General features: G+C 42.3%; 1 protein-coding gene across 1 annotated transcript in view; it reads right to left on the reverse strand.

The window, feature by feature from the left end:
* Positions 1-14,936, reverse strand: part of LOC139393681 (CUB and sushi domain-containing protein 3-like) — a gene marked incomplete at its 5' end in the record, with an annotated part of 562,572 nt that extends 547,636 nt beyond the window's left edge. Inside the window, one exon of the mRNA XM_071142025.1 lies at positions 14,824-14,936. Coding sequence (XP_070998126.1) covers positions 14,824-14,936 — 113 coding nt within the window. The remainder of the gene's footprint in view (positions 1-14,823) is intronic.
* Positions 14,937-27,515: the final 12,579 nt, after the last annotated feature.

Below are 27,515 nucleotides of genomic sequence, written 5' to 3' on the forward strand. Positions count from 1 at the left end.
TGAATTTAAGCTCCCTCTAATTCTCTCTCCCTCCCCTCCCTGAGGACCAGAGCCCTGGAACCATGCCTCAGGACTATCTGGCCTGATGACTCCTTGCTGTCTCCAGTCCACCTGGCCGTGCTGCTGCTCCAGTTTCAACTGTTCTGCCTGCGGCTATGGAACTCTGACCTGTTCACCGGATGTGCTACCTGTCCCAGACCTGCTGTTTTCGACTCTCTCACTCTACCAGACCTGCTGTCTCTAACTCTGAATGATCGGCTATGAAAAGCCAACTGACATTTACTCCTGAGGTGCTGACCTGTTGCACCCTCGACAACCACTGTGATTATTATTATTTGACCATGCTGGTCATTTATGAACATTTGAACATCTTGTCCATGTTCTGTTATAATCTCCACCCGGCACAGCCAGAAGAGGACTGGCCACCCCTCATAGCCTGGTTCCTCTCTAGGTTTCTTCCTAGGTTTTGGCCTTTCTAGGGAGTTTTTCCTAGCCACCGTGCTTCTACACCTGCATTGCTTGCTGTTTGGGGTTTCAGGCTGGGTTTCTGTACAGCACTTTGAGATATCAGCTGATGTACGAAGGGCTACATAAATACATTTGATTGATTGATATTATTAATGTTATAATTATAAATTAATTATAAAGGTGAAATATATATATTTATTTATTTTGAAATTGTTATATTATTATTGAAATGATTGTCTATGTACTGCTACTGAGGACAGAGTAGAAAATGTTGAATATCAATGCAGTGTGAATTAATATAATAATTACACACATCAGTTAAAACAACTGCTGTGCGATATAAATTAAAAAGGATTAATTCCGTCAAGCAGTTTGATAGAAAACATATTGCAGTCGAGTGTAGATACTATCAATGTTGTGTTTGTGTACCATCTGTCTTTCAGCTAATTATTCTGGAAACAGACTAAGGGGGTTTGCATCCCAAATGGCCCCCCTATTCCCCCAATGTAGTGCACTACTTTTGACCTAGGTCAATAGGGATCTGGTTAAAAGCAGTGCACTACATAGGGAATATGGTGTTGTTTTTTTGGGGGGGGGGACACGTCCCTAAAACCACGTTTCCTCTTAGAGTGAAACTGCTGTCTGTGAAGAACACATTGAAAACCTAAATCATAAAGTTTACTGGCAGAGAGACAGAAACAGTCGTTCTTTCCACTGCTCGTTCTCTGCAACCCGTCCACAGTTCTCACAGGTCTTCATTTCTATACAGTTAATGTATTTACTACGTGTCGTCTACAGCCTTCTGGGAGCTTCTGTGTGTTTATCTCGGAAAGAGGTTTTTGGGGGGTAAAAAGCAGGAGACACATTTCTGTCTCGTATCAATAAATCTCTCCAAAAGCAGAATCGAATCTTGTGTGCACTAGCTATCTGGACTGTCTGTCACGAGAGATTACATGTGTATTGTCTATGATTACGTCTAGGAGTTTTTATTTGGATTGGATTTCTGCCACGTCCACGAGTATGATCTGATAACAGATGATAACCGACAGATGGATTAATGGTGGAGCTATAATCATCAGATGATAACGGACAGATGGATTAATGGTAGAACTATAATCATCAGATGATAACCAACAGATGGATTAATGGTAGAACTATAATCTTCAGATGATAACCAACAGAGAGATTAATGGTAGAACTATAATCATCAGAGGGATTAATGGTGGAGCTATAATCATCAGATGATAACAGACAGAGGGATTAATGGTAGAACTATAATCATCAGATGATAACCGACAGATGGATTAATGGTAGAACTATAATCATCAGATGATAACCAACAGAGAGATTAATGGTAGAACTATAATCATCAGATGATAACCAACAGATGGATTAATGGTAGAACTATAATCATCAGATTATAACAGACAGAGGGATTAATGGTAGAAATATAATCATCAGAGGGATTAATGGTGGAGCTATAATCATCAGATGATAACAGACAGAGGGATTAATGGTAGAACTATAATCATCAGATGATAACCGACAGATGGATTAATGGTAGAACTATAATCATCAGATGATAACCAACAGAGAGATTAATGGTAGAACTATAATCATCAGATGATAACCAACAGATGGATTAATGGTAGAACTATAATCTTCAGATGATAACCAACAGAGAGATTAATGGTGAAGCTATAATCATCAGATGATAACCGACAGATGGATTAATGGTAGAACTATAATCATCAGATGATAACCGACAGATGGATTAATGGTGAAGCTATAATCTTCAGATGATAACCAACAGAGAGATTAATGGTATAACTATAATCATCAGATGATAACCAACAGATGGATTAATGGTAGAACTATAATCTTCAGATGATAACCAACAGAGAGATTAATGGTAGAACTATAATCATCAGATGATAACCGACAGATGGATTAATGGTGAAGCTATAATCTTCAGATGATAACGGACAGATGGATTAATGGTAGAACTATAATCATCAGATGATAACCAACAGATGGATTAATGGTAGAACTATAATCTTCAGATGATAACCAACAGAGAGATTAATGGTAGAACTATAATCATCAGAGGGATTAATGGTGGAGCTATAATCATCAGATGATAACAGACAGAGGGATTAATGGTAGAACTATAATCATCAGATGATAACCGACAGATGGATTAATGGTAGAACTATAATCATCAGATGATAACCAACAGAGAGATTAATGGTAGAACTATAATCATCAGATGATAACCAACAGATGGATTAATGGTAGAACTATAATCATCAGATTATAACAGACAGAGGGATTAATGGTAGAAATATAATCATCAGAGGGATTAATGGTGGAGCTATAATCATCAGATGATAACAGACAGAGGGATTAATGGTAGAACTATAATCATCAGATGATAACCGACAGATGGATTAATGGTAGAACTATAATCATCAGATGATAACCAACAGAGAGATTAATGGTAGAACTATAATCATCAGATGATAACCAACAGATGGATTAATGGTAGAACTATAATCTTCAGATGATAACCAACAGAGAGATTAATGGTGAAGCTATAATCATCAGATGATAACCGACAGATGGATTAATGGTAGAACTATAATCATCAGATGATAACCGACAGATGGATTAATGGTGAAGCTATAATCTTCAGATGATAACCAACAGAGAGATTAATGGTATAACTATAATCATCAGATGATAACCAACAGATGGATTAATGGTAGAACTATAATCTTCAGATGATAACCAACAGAGAGATTAATGGTAGAACTATAATCATCAGATGATAACCGACAGATGGATTAATGGTGAAGCTATAATCTTCAGATGATAACCAACAGAGAGATTAATGGTAGAACTATAATCTTCAGATGATAACCAACAGAGAGATTAATGGTAGAACTATAATCATCAGAGGGATTAATGGTAGAACTATAATCATCAGAGAGATTAATGGTAGAACTATAATCATCAGAGGGATTAATGGTAGAACTATAATCATCAGATGATAACCGACAGATGGATTAATGGTAGAACTATAATCATCAGATGATAACCGACAGATGGATTAATGGTGAAGCTATAATCTTCAGATGATAACCAACAGAGAGATTAATGGTATAACTATAATCATCAGATGATAACCAACAGATGGATTAATGGTAGAACTATAATCTTCAGATGATAACCAACAGAGAGATTAATGGTAGAACTATAATCATCAGATGATAACCGACAGATGGATTAATGGTGAAGCTATAATCTTCAGATGATAACCAACAGAGAGATTAATGGTAGAACTATAATCTTCAGATGATAACCAACAGAGAGATTAATGGTAGAACTATAATCATCAGAGGGATTAATGGTAGAACTATAATCATCAGAGAGATTAATGGTAGAACTATAATCATCAGAGGGATTAATGGTAGAACTATAATCATCAGATGATAACCGACAGAGGGATTAATGGTAGAACTATAATCATCAGATGATAACCAACAGAGAGATTAATGGTAGAACTATAATCATCAGAGGGATTAATGGTAGAACTATAATCATCAGATGATAACCAACAGAGGGATTAATAGTGAAGCTATAATCATCAGATGATAACGGACAGAGGGATTAATGGTGAAGCTATAATCTTCAGATGATAACCGACAGAGGGATTAATGGTGGAGCTATAATCATCAGATGGATTTGTTTGGAAAATGAACGGGATGGGCCAATACAGTATAACAGTTCATGTGCACATCGAACCATTTCACAGCACATTACCATGTTTACAAATCCACTTGAAAATAGCTCTTTAAATATTAGAAGAGAAACCAATGTCATATTCAGTTCACCACTAATAGAGTATTCTATTACAGAATATGCACTACAGAATAGAGAATATCTTCAATAACAAGCTCAATGTCAAGTGGCCAACAACTAGCAACGAATAGGCAGGTATGAAAATACATTTCTAAACCCCGTCTGCTACACAATATGTTAGCATCAGAATCTGATGAAATGTTGAATCAAGCCTATGTCTCCCCACCCCACACCAGCTTCTCAAACCTCTTTTCAAAGTTAGCTACACAAAAGTGAAAGGAATTGCTCGTAAGGAATAGTTCTGTGATCCTGGCCCGGCCCATTCCCCCATTAAATCCAAGAGGAACCGTGATTTACTGGTTGGTCATGGTTCTGGATTAAAGCAATGGAGGCATTTTGCTAAAATTATAACAGTTCTGACCCAATTACCTTTGGTGTATTGAAATACATTATATGGTGATAGAGTCTAAGAATGGATGGATAGACAATATGTTAAAGAAAAATGTTATGCATTTCTTTCTGATAAAGTCCTATATTGGCCAACAGAAGCCATTCCAAACATGACCTGTCAGAAGGCAGACTCAAGTTAAGCTGAATTTTTTTTTTTAGCTCAAATGTTAAACTGAAAATATGGAAAGTCATCTTGCCAAGTTTGAAACAAACGCATATAAACACTCATTATAACTCTAGGGGCGTGGCTACGTTTCATATAAACACTCATTATAACTCTAGGGGCGTGGCAACGTTTCATATAAACACTCATTATAACTCGAGGGGCGTGGCTACGTTTCATATAAACACTCATTATAACTCGAGGGGCGTGGCTACGTTTCATGACAAACACTCATTATAACTCTAGGGGCGTGGCTACCTTTCATATAAACACTCATTATAACTCTAGGGGCGTGGCTACGTTTCATATAAACACTCATTATAACTCGAGGGCCGTGGCTACGTTTCATATAAACACTCATTATAACTCTAGGGGCGTGGCTACGTTTCATATAAACACTCATTATAACTCTAGGGGCGTGGCTACGTTTCATATAAACACTCATTATAACTCTAGGGGCGTGGCTACGTTTCATATAAACACTCATTATAACTCTGGGGGCGTGGCTCCGTTTCATGACAAACACTCATTATAACTCGAGGGGCGTGGCTACGTTTCATATAAACACTCATTATAACTCTAGGGGCGTGGCTACGTTTCATGACAAACAGGAAACTAAGATAACCCATTTAGAAAAATCAGGTCAATTCCATGCCCAGTCCAGCAGTACATGAGCTCATAATGCTTCTGGTCAACACTGCAGAGTAAAACTAAATAGATGTCCTCCTTTCATTTAGCTACAACACAGAATAATTACCCACAGTTTGTAATTGAAGAGATTTTTTTTATTTTTTATTACTATATATCGACTTTCAGAAATTATTATTATGAAAGAGAACGGTGTGTTTTTTTCACTAGTGAATCGTGGCATGGGGGTTGTTCAACGACAGACGTGGATTTGTTTACATTCTTATCACTTGATGGTTTCATTTCAGAGAGACAAATAATCATGTTTTGTTTGCGAAACGCTATATATCTGCCTCACTCTCAGAGAAACAGTAGAACTACTAGGTTTTTACACAGTCACATGTAACAAATAACTACTTACATTTTTTAACTGTGAAAATTATACATTTGTGACATCAATATTTAAAAACATGTTAAAATACTGAATCAATACAGTAATATGAGTCCTGTACGTAAAATACGGAATCAAATCAAATCAAATCAACTTTATTTGTCACATACACATGATTAGCAGATGTTAATACGAGTGTAGCGAAATGCTTGTGCTTCTAGTTCCGACCGTGCAGTAATATCTAACAAGTAATCTAACCTAACATTTCCACAACAACTACCTTATACACACAAGTGTAAAGGAATGAATACGAATATGTACATAAAGATATATGAATGAGTAATGGTACAGAACGGCATAGGCAAGATGCAGTAGATGGTATAGAGTACAGTATATACATATATGAGTAATGTAAGGTATGTAAACATTATATAAAGTGGCATTGTTAAAGTGGCTAGTGATACATTACATCAAGATGGCAAGATGTAGTAGATGGTATAGAGTACAGCATACACATATGAGATGTGTAATGTAGGGTAAGTAAACATTATATAATATAAAGTGGCTAGTGATAAATTGATTACATCAATTTTTCCATTATTAAAGTGGCTGGAGTTGAGTCAGTATGTTGGCAGCAGCCATTCAATGTTAGTGATGGCTGTTTAACAGTCTGATGGCCTTGAGATAGAAGCTGTTTTTCAGTCTCTCGGTCCCTGCTTTGATGCACCTGTACTGACCTCCCCTTCTGGATGTTAGCAGGGTGAACAGGCAGTGGCTCGGGTGGTTGTTGTCCTTGATGATCTTTTTGGCCTTCCTGTGACATCGGGTGGTGTAGGTGTCCTGGAGGGCAGGTAGTTTGCACCCGGTGATGCGTTGTGCAGACATCACTACCCTCTGGAGAGCCATACGGTTATGGGCGGAGCAGCTGTCGTACCAGGCGGTGATACAGCCCGACAGGATGCTCTCGATTGTGCATCTGTAAAAGTGTGTGAGTGTTTTTGGTGACAAGCCAAATTTCTTCAGACACCTGAGGTTGAAGAGGCGCTGCTGCGCCTTCTTCACGATGCTGTCTGTGTGCGTGGACCATTTCAGTTTGTCCGTGAGGTGTACGCTGAGGAACTTAAAACTCTCCACCCTCTCCACTACTGTCCCGTTGATGTGGATGGGGGCTGCTCCCTTTGCTGTTTCCTGAAGTCCACAATCATCTCCTTTGTTTTGTTGACATTGAGTGTGAGGTTATTTCCCTGACACCACACTCCGAAGGCCCTCACCTCCTCCCTGTAGGCCGTCTCATTGTTGTTGGTAATCAAGCCTACCACTGTAGTGTCGTCTGCAAACTTGATGATTGAGTTGGATGGCGTGCATGGCCACGCAGTCGTGGGTGAACAGGGAGTACAGGAGAGGGCTGAGAACGCACCCTTGTGGAGCCCCAGTGTATCAGTATCAGCGGGGTGGAGATGTTGTTACCTACCCTCACCACCTGGGGTGGCCCGTCAGGAAGTTCAGTACCCAGTTGCACAGGGCGGGGTCGAGACCCAGGGTCTCGAGCTTAAGGACGAGTTTGGAGGGTACAATGGTGTTAAATGCTGAGCTGTAATCTATGAACAGCATTCTTACATGGGTATTCCTCTTGTCCAGATGGGTTAGGGCGGTGTGCAGTGTGGTGGTGATTGCGTCGTCTGTGGACCTATTGGGGCGATAAGCAAATTGGAGTGGGTCTAGGGTGTCAGGTAGGACGGAGGTGATATGGTCCTTGACTAGTCTCTCAAAGCACTTCATGATGACGGAAGTGAGTGCTACGGGGCGGTAGTCGTTTAGCTCAGTTACCTTAGCTTTCTTGAGAACAGGAACAATGGTGGCCCTCTTGAAGCAAGTATCTGGACAGCAGACTGGGATAAGGATTGATTGAATATGTCTGTAAACAAACCAGCCAGCTGGTCTGTGCATGCTCTGAGGGCGCGGCTGGGGATGCCGTCTGGGCCTGCAGCCTTGCGAGGGTTTACACCTTGAAATGTTTTACTCACGTTGGCTACAGTGAAGGAAAGCCCGCAGGTTTTGGTAGCGGGCCATGTCAGTGATACTGTATTGTCCTCAAAGCGAGCAAAAACGTTGTTTAGTTTGTCTGGGAGCAAGACATCCTGGTCCGCGGTGGGGCTGGTTTTTCTTTTGTAGTCCGTGATTGACTGTAGACCCTGACAACATACATCTCGTGTCTGAGCTGTTGAATTGTGACTCTACTTTGTCTCTGCACTGACGCTTAGCTTGTTTGATTGCCTTGCGGATGGAATAGCTGCACTGTCTGTATTCGGTCATGTTTCTGGTCACCTTGCCCTGATTAAAAGAAGTGTTTCGCAGTTCAGTTTTGTGCGAATGCTGCCATCAATCCACAGTTTCTGGTTGGGGAATGTTTTAATAGTTGCTGTGTGTACGACATCACCGATGCACTTGTTAGTAAACTCACACACCGAATCAGCGTATTCATCAATGGTGTTGTTCGTCGCAATGAGGAACATATCCCAGTCCACGTGGTCGAAGCAATCTTGAAGCGTGGAATCCGATTGGTCGGACCAGCGTTGAACAGACCTGAGCGCGGGAGCTTCCTGTTTTAGTTTCTGTCTATAGGCAGGGAGCAACAAAATGGAGTCGTGGTCAGCTTTTCCAAAGGGAGGGCGGGGGAGGGCCTTATATGCGTCGCGGAAGTTAAAATAACTGTGGTCTTGGGTTTTGCCAGCCCTGATAGCACGATCGATATGCTGATAGAATTTGGGGAGCTTTGTTTTCAGTTTAGCCGTGTTAATATCCCCAGCTACAATAAAGGCAGCCTCAGGATATGTGGTTTCCAGTTTACATAGACTCCAATGAAGTTCTTTCAGGGCCGTCGATGTGTCTGCTTGTGGGGGAATATACACGACTGTGATTATGATCGAAGAGAATTCTTTGGTAGATAATGCGGTCTTCATTTGATTGTGAGGAACTCTAAGTCAGGTGAACAAAAGGACTTGAGTTCCTGTATGTTGTTATGATCACACCATGTCTCGTTAATCATAAGACATCCACCCCCGCCCTTCTTCTTACCAGAGAGATGCTTGTTTCTGTCGGCGCGATGCGTGAAGAAACCAGGTGGCTGTACCGACTCCGATAGCGTGTCTCGAGTGAGCCATGTTTCCGTGAAACAAAGAATGTTACAGTCTCTGATGTCTCTCTGGAAGGCAACCCTTGCTCGGATTTCATCTACCTTGTTGTCAAGAGACTGGACATTGGTGAGTAGTATGTTCGGGAGCGGTGGGCGATGTGCCCGTCTACGGAGCTTGACCAGAAGACCTCTCCATCTGCCCCTTCTGCGGCGCCGTTGTTTTGGGTCGCCGGCAGGGATCCGATCCATTGTTATGGGTGGTGGACCAAACAGAGGATCCGCTTCGGGAAAGTCGTATTCCTGGTCGTACTGTTGGTGAGTTGACGTTGCTCTTATATCCAATAGTTCCTCCCGACTGTAAGATTTCCTGTTGTAACATTGTTAGAAATAACACATAAAAAAACGAAATACTGCATAGTTTCCTAGGAACGCGAAGTGAGGCGGCCAACTCTGTCGGCACCAGAAGTAATGTAAATATGCAATATGAGACCTGTACGTAAAATACTGAATCAATACAGTAACATGAGACCTGTATATAAAATACTGAATCAATACAGTAGTATGAGTCCTGTATATAAAATACGGAATCAATACAGTAGTATGAGTCCTGTATATAAAATACTGAATCAATACAGTAGTATGAGTCCTGTATATAAAATACTGAATCAATACAGTAGTATGAGACCTGTATATAAAATACTGAATCAATACAGTAGTATGAGACCTGTATATAAAATACTGAATCAATACAGTAGTATGAGACCTGTATATAAAATACTGAATCAATACAGTAGTATGAGACCTGTATATAAAATACTGAATCAATACAGTAGTTTGAGTCCTGTATATAAAATACTGAATCAATACAGTAGTATGAGACCTGTATATAAAATACTGCATCAATACAGTAGAATGAGACCTGTATATAAAATACTGAATCAATACAGTAGTATGAGACCTGTATATAAAATACTGAATCAATACAGTAGTATGATACCTGTATATAAAATACTGAATCAATACAGTAGTATGAGACCTGTATATAAAATACTGAATCAATACAGTAGTATGATACCTGTATATAAAATACTGAATCAATACAGTAGTATGAGACCTGTATATAAAATACTGAATCAATACAGTAGTATGAGACCTGTATATAAAATACTGAATCAATACAGTAGTATGAGTCCTGTATATAAAATACTGAATCAATACAGTAGTATGAGTCCTGTGTGTAAAATACTTACACTTGACTCATATAGCAGATGCTCTTACCCAGAGCGACTTTGAGTGAGTACATTCATCTTAAGATAACTAGGTGAGACGCAGACAACCACATATCACAGTCAAATATACAGGATATGAACATTTCATTTCATCTCAACAATGGATATATAGCAGGCTTTTTTTTGCAACAAAACCCATTTCAATACACGTCTTAAAATCTATTAATAAGAAAAATCTGAGGACAGCAATATTTTACACAAACACCACGTGAAGGTACCCATAAGCAATCATTTCTGATGAAAAAAAAACAACAAATGTGAGAAATTGGTCGATATGATGATTTGGAACAGAACTCTTCAAGTGTACAACAGGAGCAACAGCAGCAGTAGACTTGCCTCTCAGTAAACTCAGTGGTACTAGGGGTTGCAACCCAAACGGAACACTAGGGGCTGCAACCCAAACGGAACACTAGGGGCTGCAACCCAAACGGAACACTAAGGGGCTGCAACCCAAACGGAACACTAAGGGGCTGCAACCCAAACGGAACACTAGGAGTTGCAACCCAAACGGAACACTAGGGGCTGCAACCCAAACGGAACACTAAGGGGCTGCAACCCAAACGGAACACTAAGGGGCTGCAACCCAAACGGAACACTAGGGGATGCACCCCAAACGGAACACTAGGAGTTGCAACCCAAACGGAACACTAGGGGCTGCAAGCCAAACGGAACACTAGGGGCTGTAACCCAAACGGAACACTAGGGGTTGCAACCCAAACGGAACACTAGGGGTTGCAACCCAAACGGAACACTAGGAGTTGCAACCCAAACGGAACACTAGGAGCTGCAACCCAAACGGAACACTAGAGGCTGCAACCCAAACGGAACACTAGGGGCTGCACCCCAAACAGAACACTAGGGGTTGCAACCCAAATGGAACACTTGGGGCTGCAACCCAAACGGAACACTAAGGGCTGCAACCCAAACGGAACACTAGGGGCTGCAACCCAAACGGAACACTAGGGGCTGCAACCCAAACGGAACACTAAGGGCTGCAACCCAAACGGAACACTAGGGGCTGCAACCCAAACGGAACACTAGGGGCTGCAACCCAAACGGAACACTAGGGGCTGCAACCCAAACAAAACACTAGGGGCTGCAACCCAAACGGAACACTAGGGGCTGCAACCCAAACGGAACACTAGGGGCTGCAACCCAAACGGAGCACTAGGGGCTGCAACCCAAACGGAACACTAGGGGCTGCAACCCAAACGGAACACTAGGGGCTGCAACCCAAACGGAACACTAGGGGCTGCAACCCAAACGAAACACTAGGGGCTGCAACCCAAATGGAACACTAGGGGCTGCAACCCAAACGGAACACTAGGGGCTGCAACCCAAACGGAACACTAGGGGCTGCAACCCAAACGGAACACTAGGGGCTGCAACCCAAACGAAACACTAGGGGCTGCAACCCAAACGGAACACTAGGGCTTGCAACCCAAACGGAACACTAGGGGTTGCAACCCAAACGGAACACTAGGGGTTGCAACCCAAACGAAACACTAGGGCCTGCAACCCAAACGGAACACTAGGGGCTGCAACCCAAACGGAACACTAGGGGTTGCAACCCAAACGGAACACTAGGGGTTGCAACCCAAACGGAACACTAGGGGTTGCAACCCAAACGGAACACTAGGGGCTGCAACCCAAACGGAACACTAGGGGCTGCAACCCGAACGGAACACTAGGGGTTGCAACCCAAACGGAACACTAGGGGCTGCAACCCGAACGGAACACTAGGGGTTGCAACCCAAACGGAACACTAGGGGTTGCAACCCAAACGGAACACTAGGGGCTGCAACCCAAACAGAACACTAGGGGCTGCAACCCAAATGGAACACAACTCCTATTATAGTGCACTACATTTGACCAGGGCTCTTTGTTGCACGGAGAGACACAGAGGGAATAGGGTGCCATTTGGGACGACACCGTATGAGTTATGTGAACAAGTAAATGAGGTAGTTGGCTCAGAGGTCTCTCTAGGGGGAGAGCTATTTATTTCCCTGTATAGCTAATGACTGTGTAGCCCTTTGAAGAATATGAGGGTGTGGAGTGGCACTGTGTGTGTGTGTGTATGTGTGTGTGTGTGTGTGTGTGTGTGTGTGTGTGTGTGTGTGTGTGTGTGTGTGTGTGTGTGTGTGTGTGTGTTTTGAGCAACATAAATCTCCCACAGGAGCCCTGTACTACATTGCTGGGAATGGCTGGGGTTTCATAGCAGCAGAATTAGTCAACCCTCATCACCCCCACACACACACACACACACACACACACACACACACACACACACACACACACACACGCACACACACACACACGCACACACACACACACACACACACACACACACACACACACACACACACACACACACACACACACACACACACATCACACAGAGCTAAACAACTTGTAAACACAGCACAGAGAAAGTTTTCACTCAATAGACAACATCCACTGAGATGTCAACAACAAAAACATAAAGTATTTAGATTTACATTATGGAAATGAAAACACGTGTCTCGCGCTTATACACTAGATAATAGGTCTGCAGTGGTGCTATTAAAATACGGACACTTCAAGATAGACACACGTCTTATCAAAGCTACAGTCTATAAGTATAGCTAGCTAACTAATCTCTTCAGAAAACTAGCATATACAGTCCATAAATATAGCTAGCTAACCAATCTCTTCAGAAAACTAGCATATACAGTCCATGAATATAGTTAGTTAACCAATATTTTCAGAAAACTAAAACATACAGTCCATAAGTATAGCTAGCTAACAAATCTCTTCAAAAAACTATCAGATACAGTCCATAAATATAACTAGTTAACCAATATTTTCTGAAAACTACCACATTCAGTATATAAATATAGCTAGCTAACCAATCTCTTCAGAAAACTAGCATATACAGTCCATAAATATAGCTAGCTAACCAATCTCTTCAGAAAACAACAGTTTTCAGGGCAGTATGAGAAGCACACTCCCTATTAAAACAGGGTTGAGGTTGTGCATTCTCCAGAGGACTGTTTGAGACACATTAACTAGAGGAGCGGAGAGGACAAGACAGGACAGGAGACAAAGGACTGCCTGAGACACATTATTAACTAGAGGAGAGGCGAGAAGAGGAGAGGAATGTTTGAGACCCATTAATCAGAATAAACACACTGAGAGTCGAACTTGTTTTTCTCTCTGCTCCTTCGATGGATGAATGACAGGTAACACAATGAGATTCCATCTCCTCTCCCTGTGTCCCGAATGGCACCCTATTCCCTCTATAGTGCACTACCTTTGACCAGGGCCTCTGTGAGCACCACTGAGCTAAAATAATATCTGATTCACTAAGAGCCTCACTGAGCTAAAATCATATCTGAGTCACTAAGACCATCACTGAGCTAAAATCATATCTGAGTCACTAAGACCATCACTGAGCTAAAATCATATCTGAGTCACTAAGACCATCACTGAGCTAAAATCATATCTGAGTCACTAAGAGCCTCATTGAGCTAAAATCACAAGAATGAGAGGGGGCAGAGGATAGAGTAGAGAGGGGATAGAGAGGAGAGGAGAGAAGAGGAGAACAGGGGATCGGGTAGAGAGGAAATAGGGGAGAAAGGAGGCAGGGGTGAGAGGAGAGGAGAGGAGAGGAGAGGAGAGGAGAGGAGAGGAGAGGAGAAGAGAGGAGAGGAGAGAAGGGAAGGGAAAAAAAGGAGAGGAGAGGAGAGGAGAGGAGAGAAGAGAAGAGAAGAGAAGAGAAGAGAAGAGAAGAGAAGAGAAGAGAAGAGAAGAAAAAAAAGGAGAGGAGAGGAGAGAAGAGAAGAGAAGAGAAGAGAAGAGAAGAGAAGAGAAGAGCTGAGAGGAGAGGAGAGAAGAAAAAAAAGGAGAGGAGAAGAGAAGAGAAGAGAAGAGAAGAGAAGAGAGGAGAGGAGAGGAGAGGAGAGGAGAGGAGAGGAGAGGAGAGGAGAGGAGACGAGAGGAGACATAACCTACTGCCACAGAGGGATACTTCATATTTAGACAGCCCCTGCATTTCTGTCGACTTCTGCACCGCTCTCGACAGAGATGAGTTAGCACATCCATTAGTTCAGCTAATTCCCTGCACCATCTGCTGTGTGATATAATATGCACCTCTGGAAAGAGAAATGGTTTGGGACAGAGGGGAAATGTTGAGATCCGGGTCAATGGGACCAAATGTCATAATGCATGAGCCAGACAGGAGATGAAATGAGAAAATGTTTAGGATGTTGTATATTTACACTTTTCCATGGACATGTAATGTTTCTAATTAAATGCAAATTCAAATTTTGTGACTAAAGACGATAATTTTAACAACCTCTGAGTATCATTTGACTGAATACCAAAAGTTATGTCGTTTGACCATGACCATCTCTCTCTCTCTTGCAAGAAACAACAGTGAATGTTTTTTCTCTCTCACCTTCATAAGCCATCTTAAATCCGTGAGCGCTTACTGCAAAGTCACTGGTAAGCCGTAGCGAAAAGATGGACCCTGTGCTGGTGACGGGAGGCGGGATCTGAAATCCTGTTAACCTGTTGAGAGGGGAAGACAAAAAGGGGGACATCTTAATTATAATGTGTTTCACTGAATGCAGAAACCAACCTACAAGGTCAAGCAAAATATCACAACACACTTTTTCCGTTGGAAATTTAATAGAGTAATGTTATGTCCGTCTTCTTCTAAATGTGGTTTTAAAGTATTCAGCATGTATGAAGTACAGTATGCAGTATGTATGCAGTACAGTATGCAGTATGTATTAGGTGCAGTATGCAGTATGTACAAAGTACAGTATGCAGTATGAATGTAGTACAGTATGCAGTATGTGTGCAGTACAGTATGCAGTATGTATGCAGAACAGTATGCAGTATGAATGTAGTACAGTATGCAGTATGTATGCAGTACAGTCTGCAGTATGTATGAAGTACAGTATGCAGAATGTATGAAGTACAGTATGCAGTATGAATGTAGTACAGTATGCAGTATGTATATGGTACAGTATGCAGTATGCAGTACAGAATGCAGTATGTATGCAGTACAGTATGCAGTATGAATGTAATACAGTATGCAGTACAGTATGCAGAATGTATGAAGTGCAGTATGCAGTATGTACAAAGTACAGTATGCAGTATGAATGTAGTACAGTATGCAGTATGTGTGCAGTACAGTATGCAGTATGTATGCAGAACAGTATGCAGTATGAATGTAGTACAGTATGCAGTATGTATGCAGTACAGTCTGCAGTATGTATGAAGTACAGTATGCAGAATGTATGAAGTACAGTATGCAGTATGTATGCAGTACAGTATGCAGTATGAATGTAGTACAGTATGCAGTATGTATGCAGTACAGTATGCAGTATGTATGCAGTACAGTATGCATTATGAATGGAGTATAGTATGCAGTATATATGTACAGTATGTAGTATGTATGCAGTAAGTATGCAGTATGCAGGCAGTACAGTATATAGTATTATGCAGTATGTATGCAGTACAGTATACAGTATGAATGCAGTACAGTATAATGTATGTATGCAGTTCAGTATGCAGTATGTATGCACTTCAGTATGCAGTATGTATGCAGTACAGTAGGAAGTATGTATTACATATGTATGCAGTACAGTATGCTTTATGTATGCAGTATGTATGCAGTATGTAGGCAGTATGTATGCAGTATGTATGCAATGCAGTATGCAGTATGTATGCAATGCAGTATGCAGTATGTATGCAGTATGTAGGCAGTACAGTATGTAGTACAGTATGCGGTATGTATGCAGTTCAGTGTGCAGTATGTTTGCAGTACAGTAGTCAGTATGCAGTACAGTATGCAGTATGCAGTAAAGTATGCAGTATGCAGTACAGTATGCAGTATGTATGCAGTAGAGTATGTCGTATGTATGTAGTACTGTATGCAGTATGTATGCCATTCAGTATGCAGTATGTATGAAGTACAGTAGGCTGTACGTATGCAGTATGTATGCCCCACAGTATGCAGTACGTATACAGTACAGTAGGCAGTATGAATGTAGTACAGTATAAGGTATGTATGCAGTACAGTATGCAGAATGTATACACTGCAGTATGCAGAAGGTATGCAGTACAGTAGGCAGTATGTATCCAGTACAGTATGCAGCATGTATATGGTACAGTATGCAGTATGCAGTACAGAATGCAGTATGTATGCAGTATGTATGCAGTACAGAATGCAGTATGTATGCAGTACTGTTTGCAGTATGTATGCAGTATGTATCTAGTATGTCAGCAGTACAGTATGCAGTACAGTATGCAGTAGGCAGTACAGTATGCAGTACAGTAAACAGTATGCAGTACAGTATGCAGTATGTACGCAGTACAGTATGCAGTACAGTATGCAGTATGTATGCAGTCCAGTATGCAGTATGTATACAGTACACTATGTAGTATGTATGCAGTACAGTATGCAGTATGTATGCAGTTCAGAATGCAGTATGTATGCAGTTCAGTATGCAGTATGTATGCAGTACAGTATGCAGTATGTATGCAGTACAGTATGCAGTATGTAGGCAGTACAGTATGCAGTATGTATACAGTTCAGTACGCAGTATATATGCAGTATGTATGCAGAATGTAAGCTGTACAGTATGCAGTCCAGTATGCAGTATGTATGCAGTCCAGTATGCCGTATGTATGCAGTACAGTAGGCAGTACAGTATGCAGTATGTATGCAGTATGTAAGCTGTACAGTATGCAGTACAGTATGCAGTATGTATGCAGTCCAGTATGCGGTCCAGTATGCAGTATGTATGCAGTCCAGTATGCAGTACTATTTCTATTCCATTAGATCTATAGAAGGTCAAGTTTAACATCACTTGAGCACTACCTCAACAGTTAGATATATAGTCGTCAGACGCTTCATTGTAACAGCCAGGATTGTCCTACTTTATAGGTTTCCTTTAAGTGAGGTATATCGTAAGCCATTCATTTTCACAGTGTGGTTTAAGAAGTGTTGCTGACCACACTTCACTGGCGTACGCCAAAATCCAATCGACCATTTCAATCAAAGCAAAGATTGAAGAGTGGAAAAGGGCTGTGGAGTGTGGACAGAACTAACCAAGAATTAGATTGCCGTCATGTCCTTCAATAGAGGGCCACGGATATATTTCAACTACCAACATTGTCTGTTTCACAGCATCCCCACGTGACCGAGGCTTTTACGGGGCACTTCACATTTAAAGAAAACACTTCTGACCTACAAAAGGCAGTGTTTTTGGGGGCTGGATCCCAAAAGGCAGTGTTTTTGGGGGCTGGATCCCAAACGGCAGTGTTTTTGGGGGCTGGATCCCAAAAGGCAGTGTTTTTGGGGACTGGATCCCAAACGGCAGTGTTTTTGGGGGCTGGATCCCAAAAGGCAGTGTTTTTGGGGGCTGGATCCCAAAAGGCAGTGTTTCTTGGGGGCTGGATCCCAAACGGCACCCAATTCCCTTTGCACAAAGGGCTCTGGTCGAAAGTAGCACACTATATAGGGAATTAGGTGCCATTTGCGATGGATATTGGGTGTAGCTGTTCCACTTACTAAAACATACAGTAAGATTTACCCTAGTATTGGCCTTCCTCACAGTTATGACACAACGTCCATCTAACGTGTGTGGTTGTGTTTGTGGTTATATGACCTACCCATGACCTACCATTGTATTGCATTGTGGGATATAAGATGCATTGGAAAACGGTTTCTGTCTGACCTGCAATTGTATTGCATTGTGGGATATAATATGCATTGGAAAACGGTTTCTGTCTGACCTTCCATTGTATTGCATTGTGGGATATAAGATGCATTGGAAAACGGTTTCTGTCTGACCTACCATTGTATTGCATTGTGGGATATACGATGCATTGGAAAACGGTTTCTGTCTGACCTGCCATTGTATTGCATTGTGGGATATAAGATGCATTGGAAAACGGTTTCTGTCTGACCTACCATTGTATTGCATTGTGGGATATAAGATGCATTGGAAATTGTTTTCTGTCTGACCTGCCATTGTATTGCATTGTGGTATATAAGATGCTATGGAAACTGTTTATTTATGTTGCAGAGAAAGCAGCTCAGTGAGATATAAAGACTGAAGAAACATTTTAGAGACTGGTAGTAACACTAGAGACCGGTATCATAGTAACACTAGAGACTGGTATTATGGTAACACTAGAGACTGGTATCGTAGTAAAACTAGAGACTGGTATTGTAGTAACACTAGAGACTGGTATTGTAGTAACACTAGAGACTGGTATTATAGTAACACTAGAGACTGGTATGATAGTAACACTAGAGACTGGTATTGTAGTTACACTAGAGACTGGTAGTAACACTAGAGACTGCTATTGTAGTAACACTAGAGGCTGGTAGTAACACTAGAGACTGGTATTGTAGTAACACTAGAGACTGGTGTTGTAGTAACACTAGAGACTGGTATTGTAGTAACACTAGAGACTGGTATTATAGTAACAACAGAGACTGGTATTGTAGTAACACTAGAGAGTGGTAGTAACACTAGAGACTGGTGTTGTAGTAATACTAGAGACTGGTAGTAACACCAGAGACTTGTATTGTAGTAACACTAGAGACTGGTATTGTAGTAACACTAGAGACTGGTATTATAGTAACACTAGAGACTGGTATGATAGTAACACTAGAGACGGGTATTGTAGTAACACTAGAGACTGGTATTATAGTAACACTAGAGACTGGTATGATAGTAACACTAGAGACTGGTATTGTAGTAACACTAGAGACGGGTAGTAACACTAGAGACTGGTATTGTAGTAACACTAGAGACTGGTAGTAACACTAGAGACTGGTATTGTAGTAACAATAGAGACTGGTATTGTAGTAACACTAGAGACTGGTATTATAGTAACACTAGAGACTGGTATTGTAGTAACACTAGAGACTGGTAGTAACACTAGAGACTGGTGTTGTAGTAACACTAGAGACTGGTAGTAACACTAGAGACTGGTATTGTAGTAACACTAGAGACTGGTAGTGTAGTAAAACTAGAGACTGGTATTATAGTAACACTAGAGACTGGTATTGTAGTAACACTAGAGACTGGTAGTAACACTAGAGACTGGTATTGTAGTAACACTAGAGACTGGTAGTAACACTAGAGACTGGTATTGTAGTAACACTAGAGACTGGTATTGTAGTACCACTATAGAGACTGGTATTGTAGTAACACTAGAGACTGGTATTGTAGTAACACTAGAGACTGGTATTGTAGTAACACTAGTGACTGGTATTATAGTAACACCGTAGAGACTAGTATTGTAGTAAAACTAGAGACTGGTATTATAGTAACACTAGAGACTGGTATTGTAGTAACACTAGAGACTGGTATTGTAGTAACACTAGAGACTGGTATTGTAGTAACACTAGAGACTGGTATTATAGTAACACTGGAGACTGGTATGATAGTAACACTAGAGACTGGTATTGTAGTAACACTAGAGACTTGTAGTAACACTAGAGACTGGTATTGTAGTAACACTAGAGACTGGTATTATGGTAACACTAGAGACTGGTATTATAGTAACACTAGAGACTGGTATTGTAGTAACACTAGAGACTGGTATTGTAGTAACACTAGCGACTGGTATTGTAGTAACACTAGAGACTGGTATTGTAGTAACACTAGAGACTGGTATTATAGTAACACTAGAGACTGGTATGATAGTAACACTAGAGACTGGTATTGTAGTAACACTAGAGACTGGTATTGTACTAACACTAGAGACTGGTATTATGGTAACACTAGAGACTGGTATTATAGTAACACTAGAGACTGGTATTGTAGTAACACTAGAGACTGGTATTGTAGTAACACTGGAGACTGGTATTGTAGTAACACCATAGAGACTGGTATTGTAGTAACACTATAGAGACTGGTATTGTAGTAACACTATAGAGACTGGTACTATAGTAACACTAGAGACTGGTATTATAGTAACACTATAGAGACTGGTATTATGATTACACTAGAGACTGGTATTGTAGTAACACTAGAGACTGGTATTGTAGTAACACCAGAGACTGGTATTGTAGTAACACCAGAGACTGGTATTGTAGTAACACTAGAAACTGGTATTGTAGTAACACGAGAGACTGGTATTATAGTAACACTAGAGACTGGTATTGTAGTAACACTAGAGACTGGTATTGTAGTAACACTAGAGACTGGTGTTGTAGTAACACTAGAGACTGGTATTGTAGTAACACTAAAGACTGGTATGATAGTAACACTAGAGACTGGTATTGTAGTAACAATAGAGACTGGTATTGTAGTAACACTAGAGACTGGTATGATAGTAACACTAGAGACTGGTATTGTAGTAACACTAGAGACTGGTATTGTAGTAACACTAGAGACTGGTATTGTAGTAACACTAGAGACTGGTATTGTAGTAACACTAGAGACTGGTATTGTAGTACCGGTCTCTAGTCAAATGGCACCCTATTCCCTATGGGCCCTGTTCAAATGGCACCCTATTCCCTATGGGCCCTGATCAAATGGCACCCTATTTCCTATGGGCCCTAGTCAAAAGTAGTGCACTAAAGTAGGGAATAGGGTTCCATATATGACTTATGTCAGACAATAACGGCCACTACTTCTCACTGGCCAACCCTCTGTCATTATCTTCCCTCGGAAAAGGGCTCTGTGTGAAAGTGTTATTTCCAATTAGTCATAACATGCTGTTTACTCTTTAAACCAGATCCACAGGGTGGTTTGGACCCACTGGGGGACTAATTACCGACAGAGCAGAACAGACAGGTACAGAGAAGAGAGAGAGAGACAGAGAGGGGGCGAGGGAGGGAGTAAGTGAGAGAGAATGAGAGACAGCCACTCTTCCTTCATTTACCCCATGATGGGTAGCCTACAGTCCCTCTATCTCCATCTACCCCATGATGGGTAGCCTACAGTCCCTCTATCTCCATCTACCCCATGATGGGTAGATTACAGTCCCTCTATCTCCATCTACCCCATGATGGGTAGATTACAGTCCCTCTATCGCCATCTACCCCATGATGGGTAGATTACAGTCCCTCTATCTCCATCTACCCCATGATGGGTAGATTACAGTCCCTCTATCTCCATCTACCCCATGATGGGTAGATTACAGTCCCTCTATCTCCATCTACCCCATGATGGGTAGCCTACAGTCCCTCTATCTCCATCTACCCCATGATGGGTAGATTACAGTCCCTCTATCTCCATCTACCCCATGATGGGTAGACTACAGTCCCTCTATCTCCATCTACCCCATGATGGGTAGATTACAGTCCCTCTATCTCCATCTACCCCATGATGGGTAGATTACAGTCCCTCTATCTCCATCTACCCCATGATGGGTAGATTACAGTCCCTCTATCTCCATCTACCCCATGATGGGTAGATTACAGTCCCTCTATCTCCATCTACCCCATGATGGGTAGACTACAGTCCCTCTATCTCCATCTACCCCATTATGGGTAGACTACAGTCCCTCTATCTCCATCTACCCCATTATGGGTAGACTACAGTCCCTCTATCTCCATCTACCCCATTATGGGTAGACTACAGTCCCTCTATCTCCATCTACCCCATTATGGGTAGACTACAGTCCCTCTTCCTTCAGACTCGCAGCAATGTGGTAGAATAATACATTAAATCAAATCAAAATTATTTATAAAGCTCTTCTTACATCAGCTGATATCTCAAAGTGCTGTACAGAAACCCAGCCTAAAACCCCCAAACAGCAAGCAATCCAGGTGTAGAAGCACGGTGGCTAGGAAAAACTCCCTAGAAAGGCCAAAACCTAGGAAAAAACCTAGAGAGGAACCAGGCTCTGAGGGGTGGCCAGTCCTCTTCTGGCTGTGTCGGGGGGAGATTATAAACCTAGAGAGGAACCAGGCTCTGAGGGGTGGCCAGTCCTCTTCTGGCTGTGCCGGGTGGAGATTATAACAGAACATGGCCAAGATGTTCAAATGTTCATAGATGACCAGCAGGGTCAGATAATAATAATTACAGTGGTTGTCGAGGGTGCAACAGGTCAGCACCTCAGGAGTAAATGTCAGTTGGCTTTTAATAGCTGATCATTCAGAGTATCTCTACCGCGCCTGCTGTCTCTAGAGAGTTGAAAACAGCAGGTCTAGAACACAGTCCCTCTTCATTCACTCTCAGCCCTGTGGTAGAATACAGTCCCTCTACCGTCAAACTCTCAGCCCTGTGGTAGAATACAGTCCCTCTACCTTCACACTCTCAGCCCTGTGGTAGAATACAGTCCCTCTACCTTCAGACTCTCAGCCCTGTTGTAGAGTACAGTCCCTCTTCATTCACTCTCAGCCCTGTGGTAGAATACAGTCCCTCTACCTTCAGAATCTCAGCCATGTGGTAGAATACAGTCCCTCTACCTTCAGACTCTCAGCCCTGTGGTAGAGTACAGTCCCTCTTCATTCACTCTCAGCCCTGTGGTAGAGTACAGTCCCTCTACCTTCAGACTCTCAGCCCTGTGGTAGAGTACAGTCCCTCTACCTTCAGACTCTCAGCCCTGTGGTAGAGTACAGTCCATCTACCTTCACACTCTCAGCCCTGTGGTAGAGTACAGTCCCTCTACCTTCACACTCTCAGCCCTGTGGTAGAGTACAGTCCCTCTACCTTCACACTCTCAGCCCTGTGGTAGAGTACAGTCCCTCTACCTTCAGACTCTCAGCCCTGTGGTAGAGTACAGTCCCTCTACCTTCAGACTCTCAGCCCTGTGGTAGAGTACAGTCCCTCTACCTTCACACTCTCAGCCCTGTGGTAGAATACAGTCCCTCTACCTTCAGACTCTCAGCCCTGTGGTAGAATACAGTCCCTCTACCTTCAGACTCTCAGCCCTGTGGTAGAATAAGGTCCCTACCTTCAGACTCTCAACCCTGTGGTAGAATACAGTCCCTCTACCTTCAGACTCTCAGCCCTGTGGTAGAGTACAATCCCTCTACCTTCAGACTCTCAGCCCTGTGGTAGAGTACAGTCCCTCTACCTTCAGACTCTCAGCCATGTGGTAGAGTACAGTCCCTCTACATTCACACTCTCAGCCCTGTGGTAGAGTACAGTCCCTCTACCTTCAGACTCTCAGCCCTGTGGTAGAATACAGTCCCTCTACCTTCAGACTCTCAGCCCTGTGGTAGAGTACAGTCCCTCTTCATTCACTCTCAGCCCTGTGGTAGAATACAGTCCCTCTACCTTCAGAATCTCAGCCATGTGGTAGATTACAGTCCCTCTACCTTCAGACTCTCAGCCCTGTGGTAGAGTACAGTCCCTCTTCATTCACTCTCAGCCCTGTGGTAGAGTACAGTCCCTCTACCTTCAGACTCTCAGCCCTGTGGTAGAGTACAGTCCCTCTACATTCACACTCTCAGCCCTGTGATAGAGTACAGTCCCTCTACCTTCAGACTCTCAGCCCTGTGGTAGAGTACAGTCCCTCTACCTTCACACTCTCAGCCCTGTGGTAGAGTACAGTCCCTCTACCTTCACACTCTCAGCCCTGTGGTAGAGTACAGTCCCTCTACCTTCACACTCTCAGCCCTGTGGTAGAGTACAGTCCCTCTACCTTCACACTCTCAGCCCTGTGGTAGAGTACAGTCCACGGTCCAAATGGCACCCTACTCCTTACATCAGAGTGCGCTACTGTTCCTTCTTTTCCACTGCTATTGGTCAAAGTAGTGCACTACACAGGGAATAGGGTGCCATTTGAGATACAGAGAGACTGACGCCCAGCTCTGTGGTGGGCTGTCTGTCACTCGTTGCTCAGAAAGACTCAGAGCAGCATCTCCGGTTTGGCAGTAACAGCCAGGGAACACCGTAGGAGGAGGAGGAGGTTGGTGTAGCTAGCTAGTCCATGACAGGTAGTCGGGTAGAGACGCAGAGCAGTCACTCTGGTGTCACAAAAGGCACCCTACTCCCTTTAGTGCACTACGTTTGACCATACCCTATGGAGGAAATAGGGAATAGGGTGCCAATTTAGACATACTCTCTGACTCCCAGTCCCAGACAGAGAAGTCTGACTGTCAACACCACACCAACCCAGACAAACACAAGCTGGGTGCAGATCATTGTTGGCAACAGGGGAGAACATAATTTCAGGGCAGAATTGTGTGGGGGGGAGGGTGGGAGGGGGGGTCCCCTACGGTGAAATCTCAGGAGGAACATTTTGACAAGCCATACTTTTCTTAGCTGTGGGGTGCATGGAGACTCAACAATAGCTAGTGAAATCCCAGAGTGAATTTCTTTTTTAAATTCCACCCCGGAGAAGTTCAGCCCATAACATGTCTAGGGTACATTTTTATCTAACCTTCTCGCTCTAGTTAATGTCAAATGGGATAAAAATGTAGAACCTACAGATGTCAAATATAAATTATATGATATGAGAGGCTGATAAATAAATGTGTGTGTGTGTGTGTGTGTTTGTGTGTGTGTGTGTGTGTGTGTGTGCGCGTGCGAGCGTGCGTGCGTGGGTGCGTGTGTGCGTGCTTGTGTGCGTGCGTGTATGTGTGTGTGCATGTGTGCGTGTGCATGCGTGTGTGTGCGTGCGTGCGTGCATGTGTGTGGGTGCGTGTGTGTGTGTGTGTGCGTGTGGGTGTGTGTGTGTGCGTGTGGGTGTGTGTGTGTGTGTGTGCATGTGTGCATGGACAAGAACAAGCTAGGGAACCAGAGACCTTGTGGTCTTTAACTAGATGGCTTTTAGTAAGTCATGGACCCACACAGACCCCCACCACTCTGTCCTATTGGAAATCTATTAAAGGACACTGACCACCTGACAACAAACTGACTCATTAAGGAAAATGAACGACAAACAGCTCAGGACCTAAAGTAGTGTCATGCAGGTGTATTGACTGGTGTATTGACTGGTGTATTGACTGGTGTATTGACTGGTGTATTGAAATTACCTTTGTCATACTGGTGTATTGACAGGTGTATTGACCAGGTGTATTGACTGGTGTATTGACTGGTGTATTGACTGGTGTATTGACTGGTGTATTGACTGGTGTATTGACTGGTGTATTGAAATTACCTTTGTCATACTGGTGTATTGACAGGTGTATTGACTGGTGTATTGACTGGTGTATTGACAGGTGTATTGACTGGTGTATTGACTGGTGTATTGACAGGTGTATTGAAATTACCTTTGTCATACTGGTGTATTGACAGGTGTATTGACTGGTGTATTGACTGGTGTATTGACAGGTGTATTGACTGGTGTATTGACTGGTGTATTGACAGGTGTATTGAAATTACCTTTGTCATACTGGTGTATTGACAGGTGTATTGACAGGTGTATTGACTGGTGTATTGACTGGTGTATTGACTGGTGTATTGAAATTACTTTTGTCATACTGGTGTATTGCAGACTGGTGTATTGACTGGTGTATTGACTGGTGTATTGACTGGTGTATTGACTGGTGTATTGACAGGTGTATTGACTGTTGTATTGACTGGTGTATTGACTGGTGTATTGTCTGGTGTATTGACTGGTGTATTGTCTGGTGTATTGACTGGTGTATTGACTGGTGTATTGACAGGTGTATTGACTGTGGATTTGACTGGTGTATTGACTGGTGTATTGACTTGTATATTGACTGGTGTATTGACTGGTGTATTGACTGGTGTATTGACTGGTGTATTGACTGGTGTATTGACTGGTGTATTGAAATTACTTTTGTCATACTGGTGTATTGACTGGTGTATTGACAGGTGTATTGACTGGTGTATTGACTGGTGTATTGACTGGTGTATTGACTGGTGTATTGTCTGGTGTATTGACTGGTGTATTGACTGGTGTATTGACTGATGTATTGACTTGTATATTGACTGGTGTATTGACTGGTGTATTGACTGGTGTATTGACTGGTGTATTGCCTGGTGTATTGACTGGTGTATTGAAATTACCTTTGTCATACTGGTGTATTGACTGGTGTATTGACTGGTGTATTGACAGGTGTATTGACTGGTGTATTGACTGGTGTATTGACTGGTGTATTGTCTGGTGTATTGACTGGTGTATTGACTGGTGTATTGACTGATGTATTGACTTGTATATTGACTGGTGTATTGACTGGTGTATTGACTGAAGTATTGACTGGTGTATTGACAGGTGTATTGACTGGTGTATTGACTGGTGTATTGACTGGTGTATTGTCTGGTGTATTGACTGGTGTATTGTCTGGTGTATTGACTGGTGTATTGACTGGTGTATTGACTGGTGTATTGACTGGTGTATTGACTGGTGTATTTTCTGGTGTATTGACTGTGGATTTGACTGGTGTATTGACTGGTGTATTGACTGGTGTATTGTCTGGTGTATTGACTGGTGTATTGACTGATGTATTGACTTGTATATTGACTGGTGTACTGACTGGTGTATTGACTGGTGTATTGCAGACTGGTGTATTGACTGGTGTATTGACTGGTGTATTGACTGGTGTATTGACTGGTGTATTGATTGGTGTATTGCAGACTGGTGTATTGACTGGTGTATTGACTGGTGTATTGACTGGTGTATTGACTGATGTATTGACTTGTATATTGACTGGTGTATTGACTGGTGTATTGCAGACTGGTGTATTGACTGGTGTATTGCAGACTGGTGTATTGACTGTGTATTGCAGACTGGTGTATTGGCAGGTGTATTGACTGGTGTATTGCAGACTGGTGTATTGACTGGTGTATTGACTAATGTATTGACTGGTGTATTGACTGGTGTATTGACTGGTGTATTGACTGTGTATTGCAGACTGGTGTATTGGCAGGTGTATTGACTGGTTTATTGCAGACTGGTGTATTGACTGGTGTATTGACTGGTGTATTGCAGACTGGTGTATTGACTGGTGTATTGACTGGTGTATTGACTGGTTTATTGCAGACTGGTGTATTGACTGGTGTATTGACTGGTGTATTGACTGGTGTATTGCAGACTGGTGTATTGACTGGTGTATTGACTGGTGTATTGACTGGTTTATTGCAGACTGGTGTATTGACTGGTGTATTGACTGGTGTATTGACTGGTGTATTGCAGACTGGTGTATTGACTGGTGTTTTGACTGGTGTATTGACTGGTGTATTGACGGGT

The sequence above is a fragment of the Oncorhynchus clarkii genome, unplaced genomic scaffold (assembly GCF_045791955.1).
Source record: "Oncorhynchus clarkii lewisi isolate Uvic-CL-2024 unplaced genomic scaffold, UVic_Ocla_1.0 unplaced_contig_214_pilon_pilon, whole genome shotgun sequence".
In the NCBI taxonomy this organism is placed as follows: domain Eukaryota; kingdom Metazoa; phylum Chordata; class Actinopteri; order Salmoniformes; family Salmonidae; genus Oncorhynchus; species Oncorhynchus clarkii.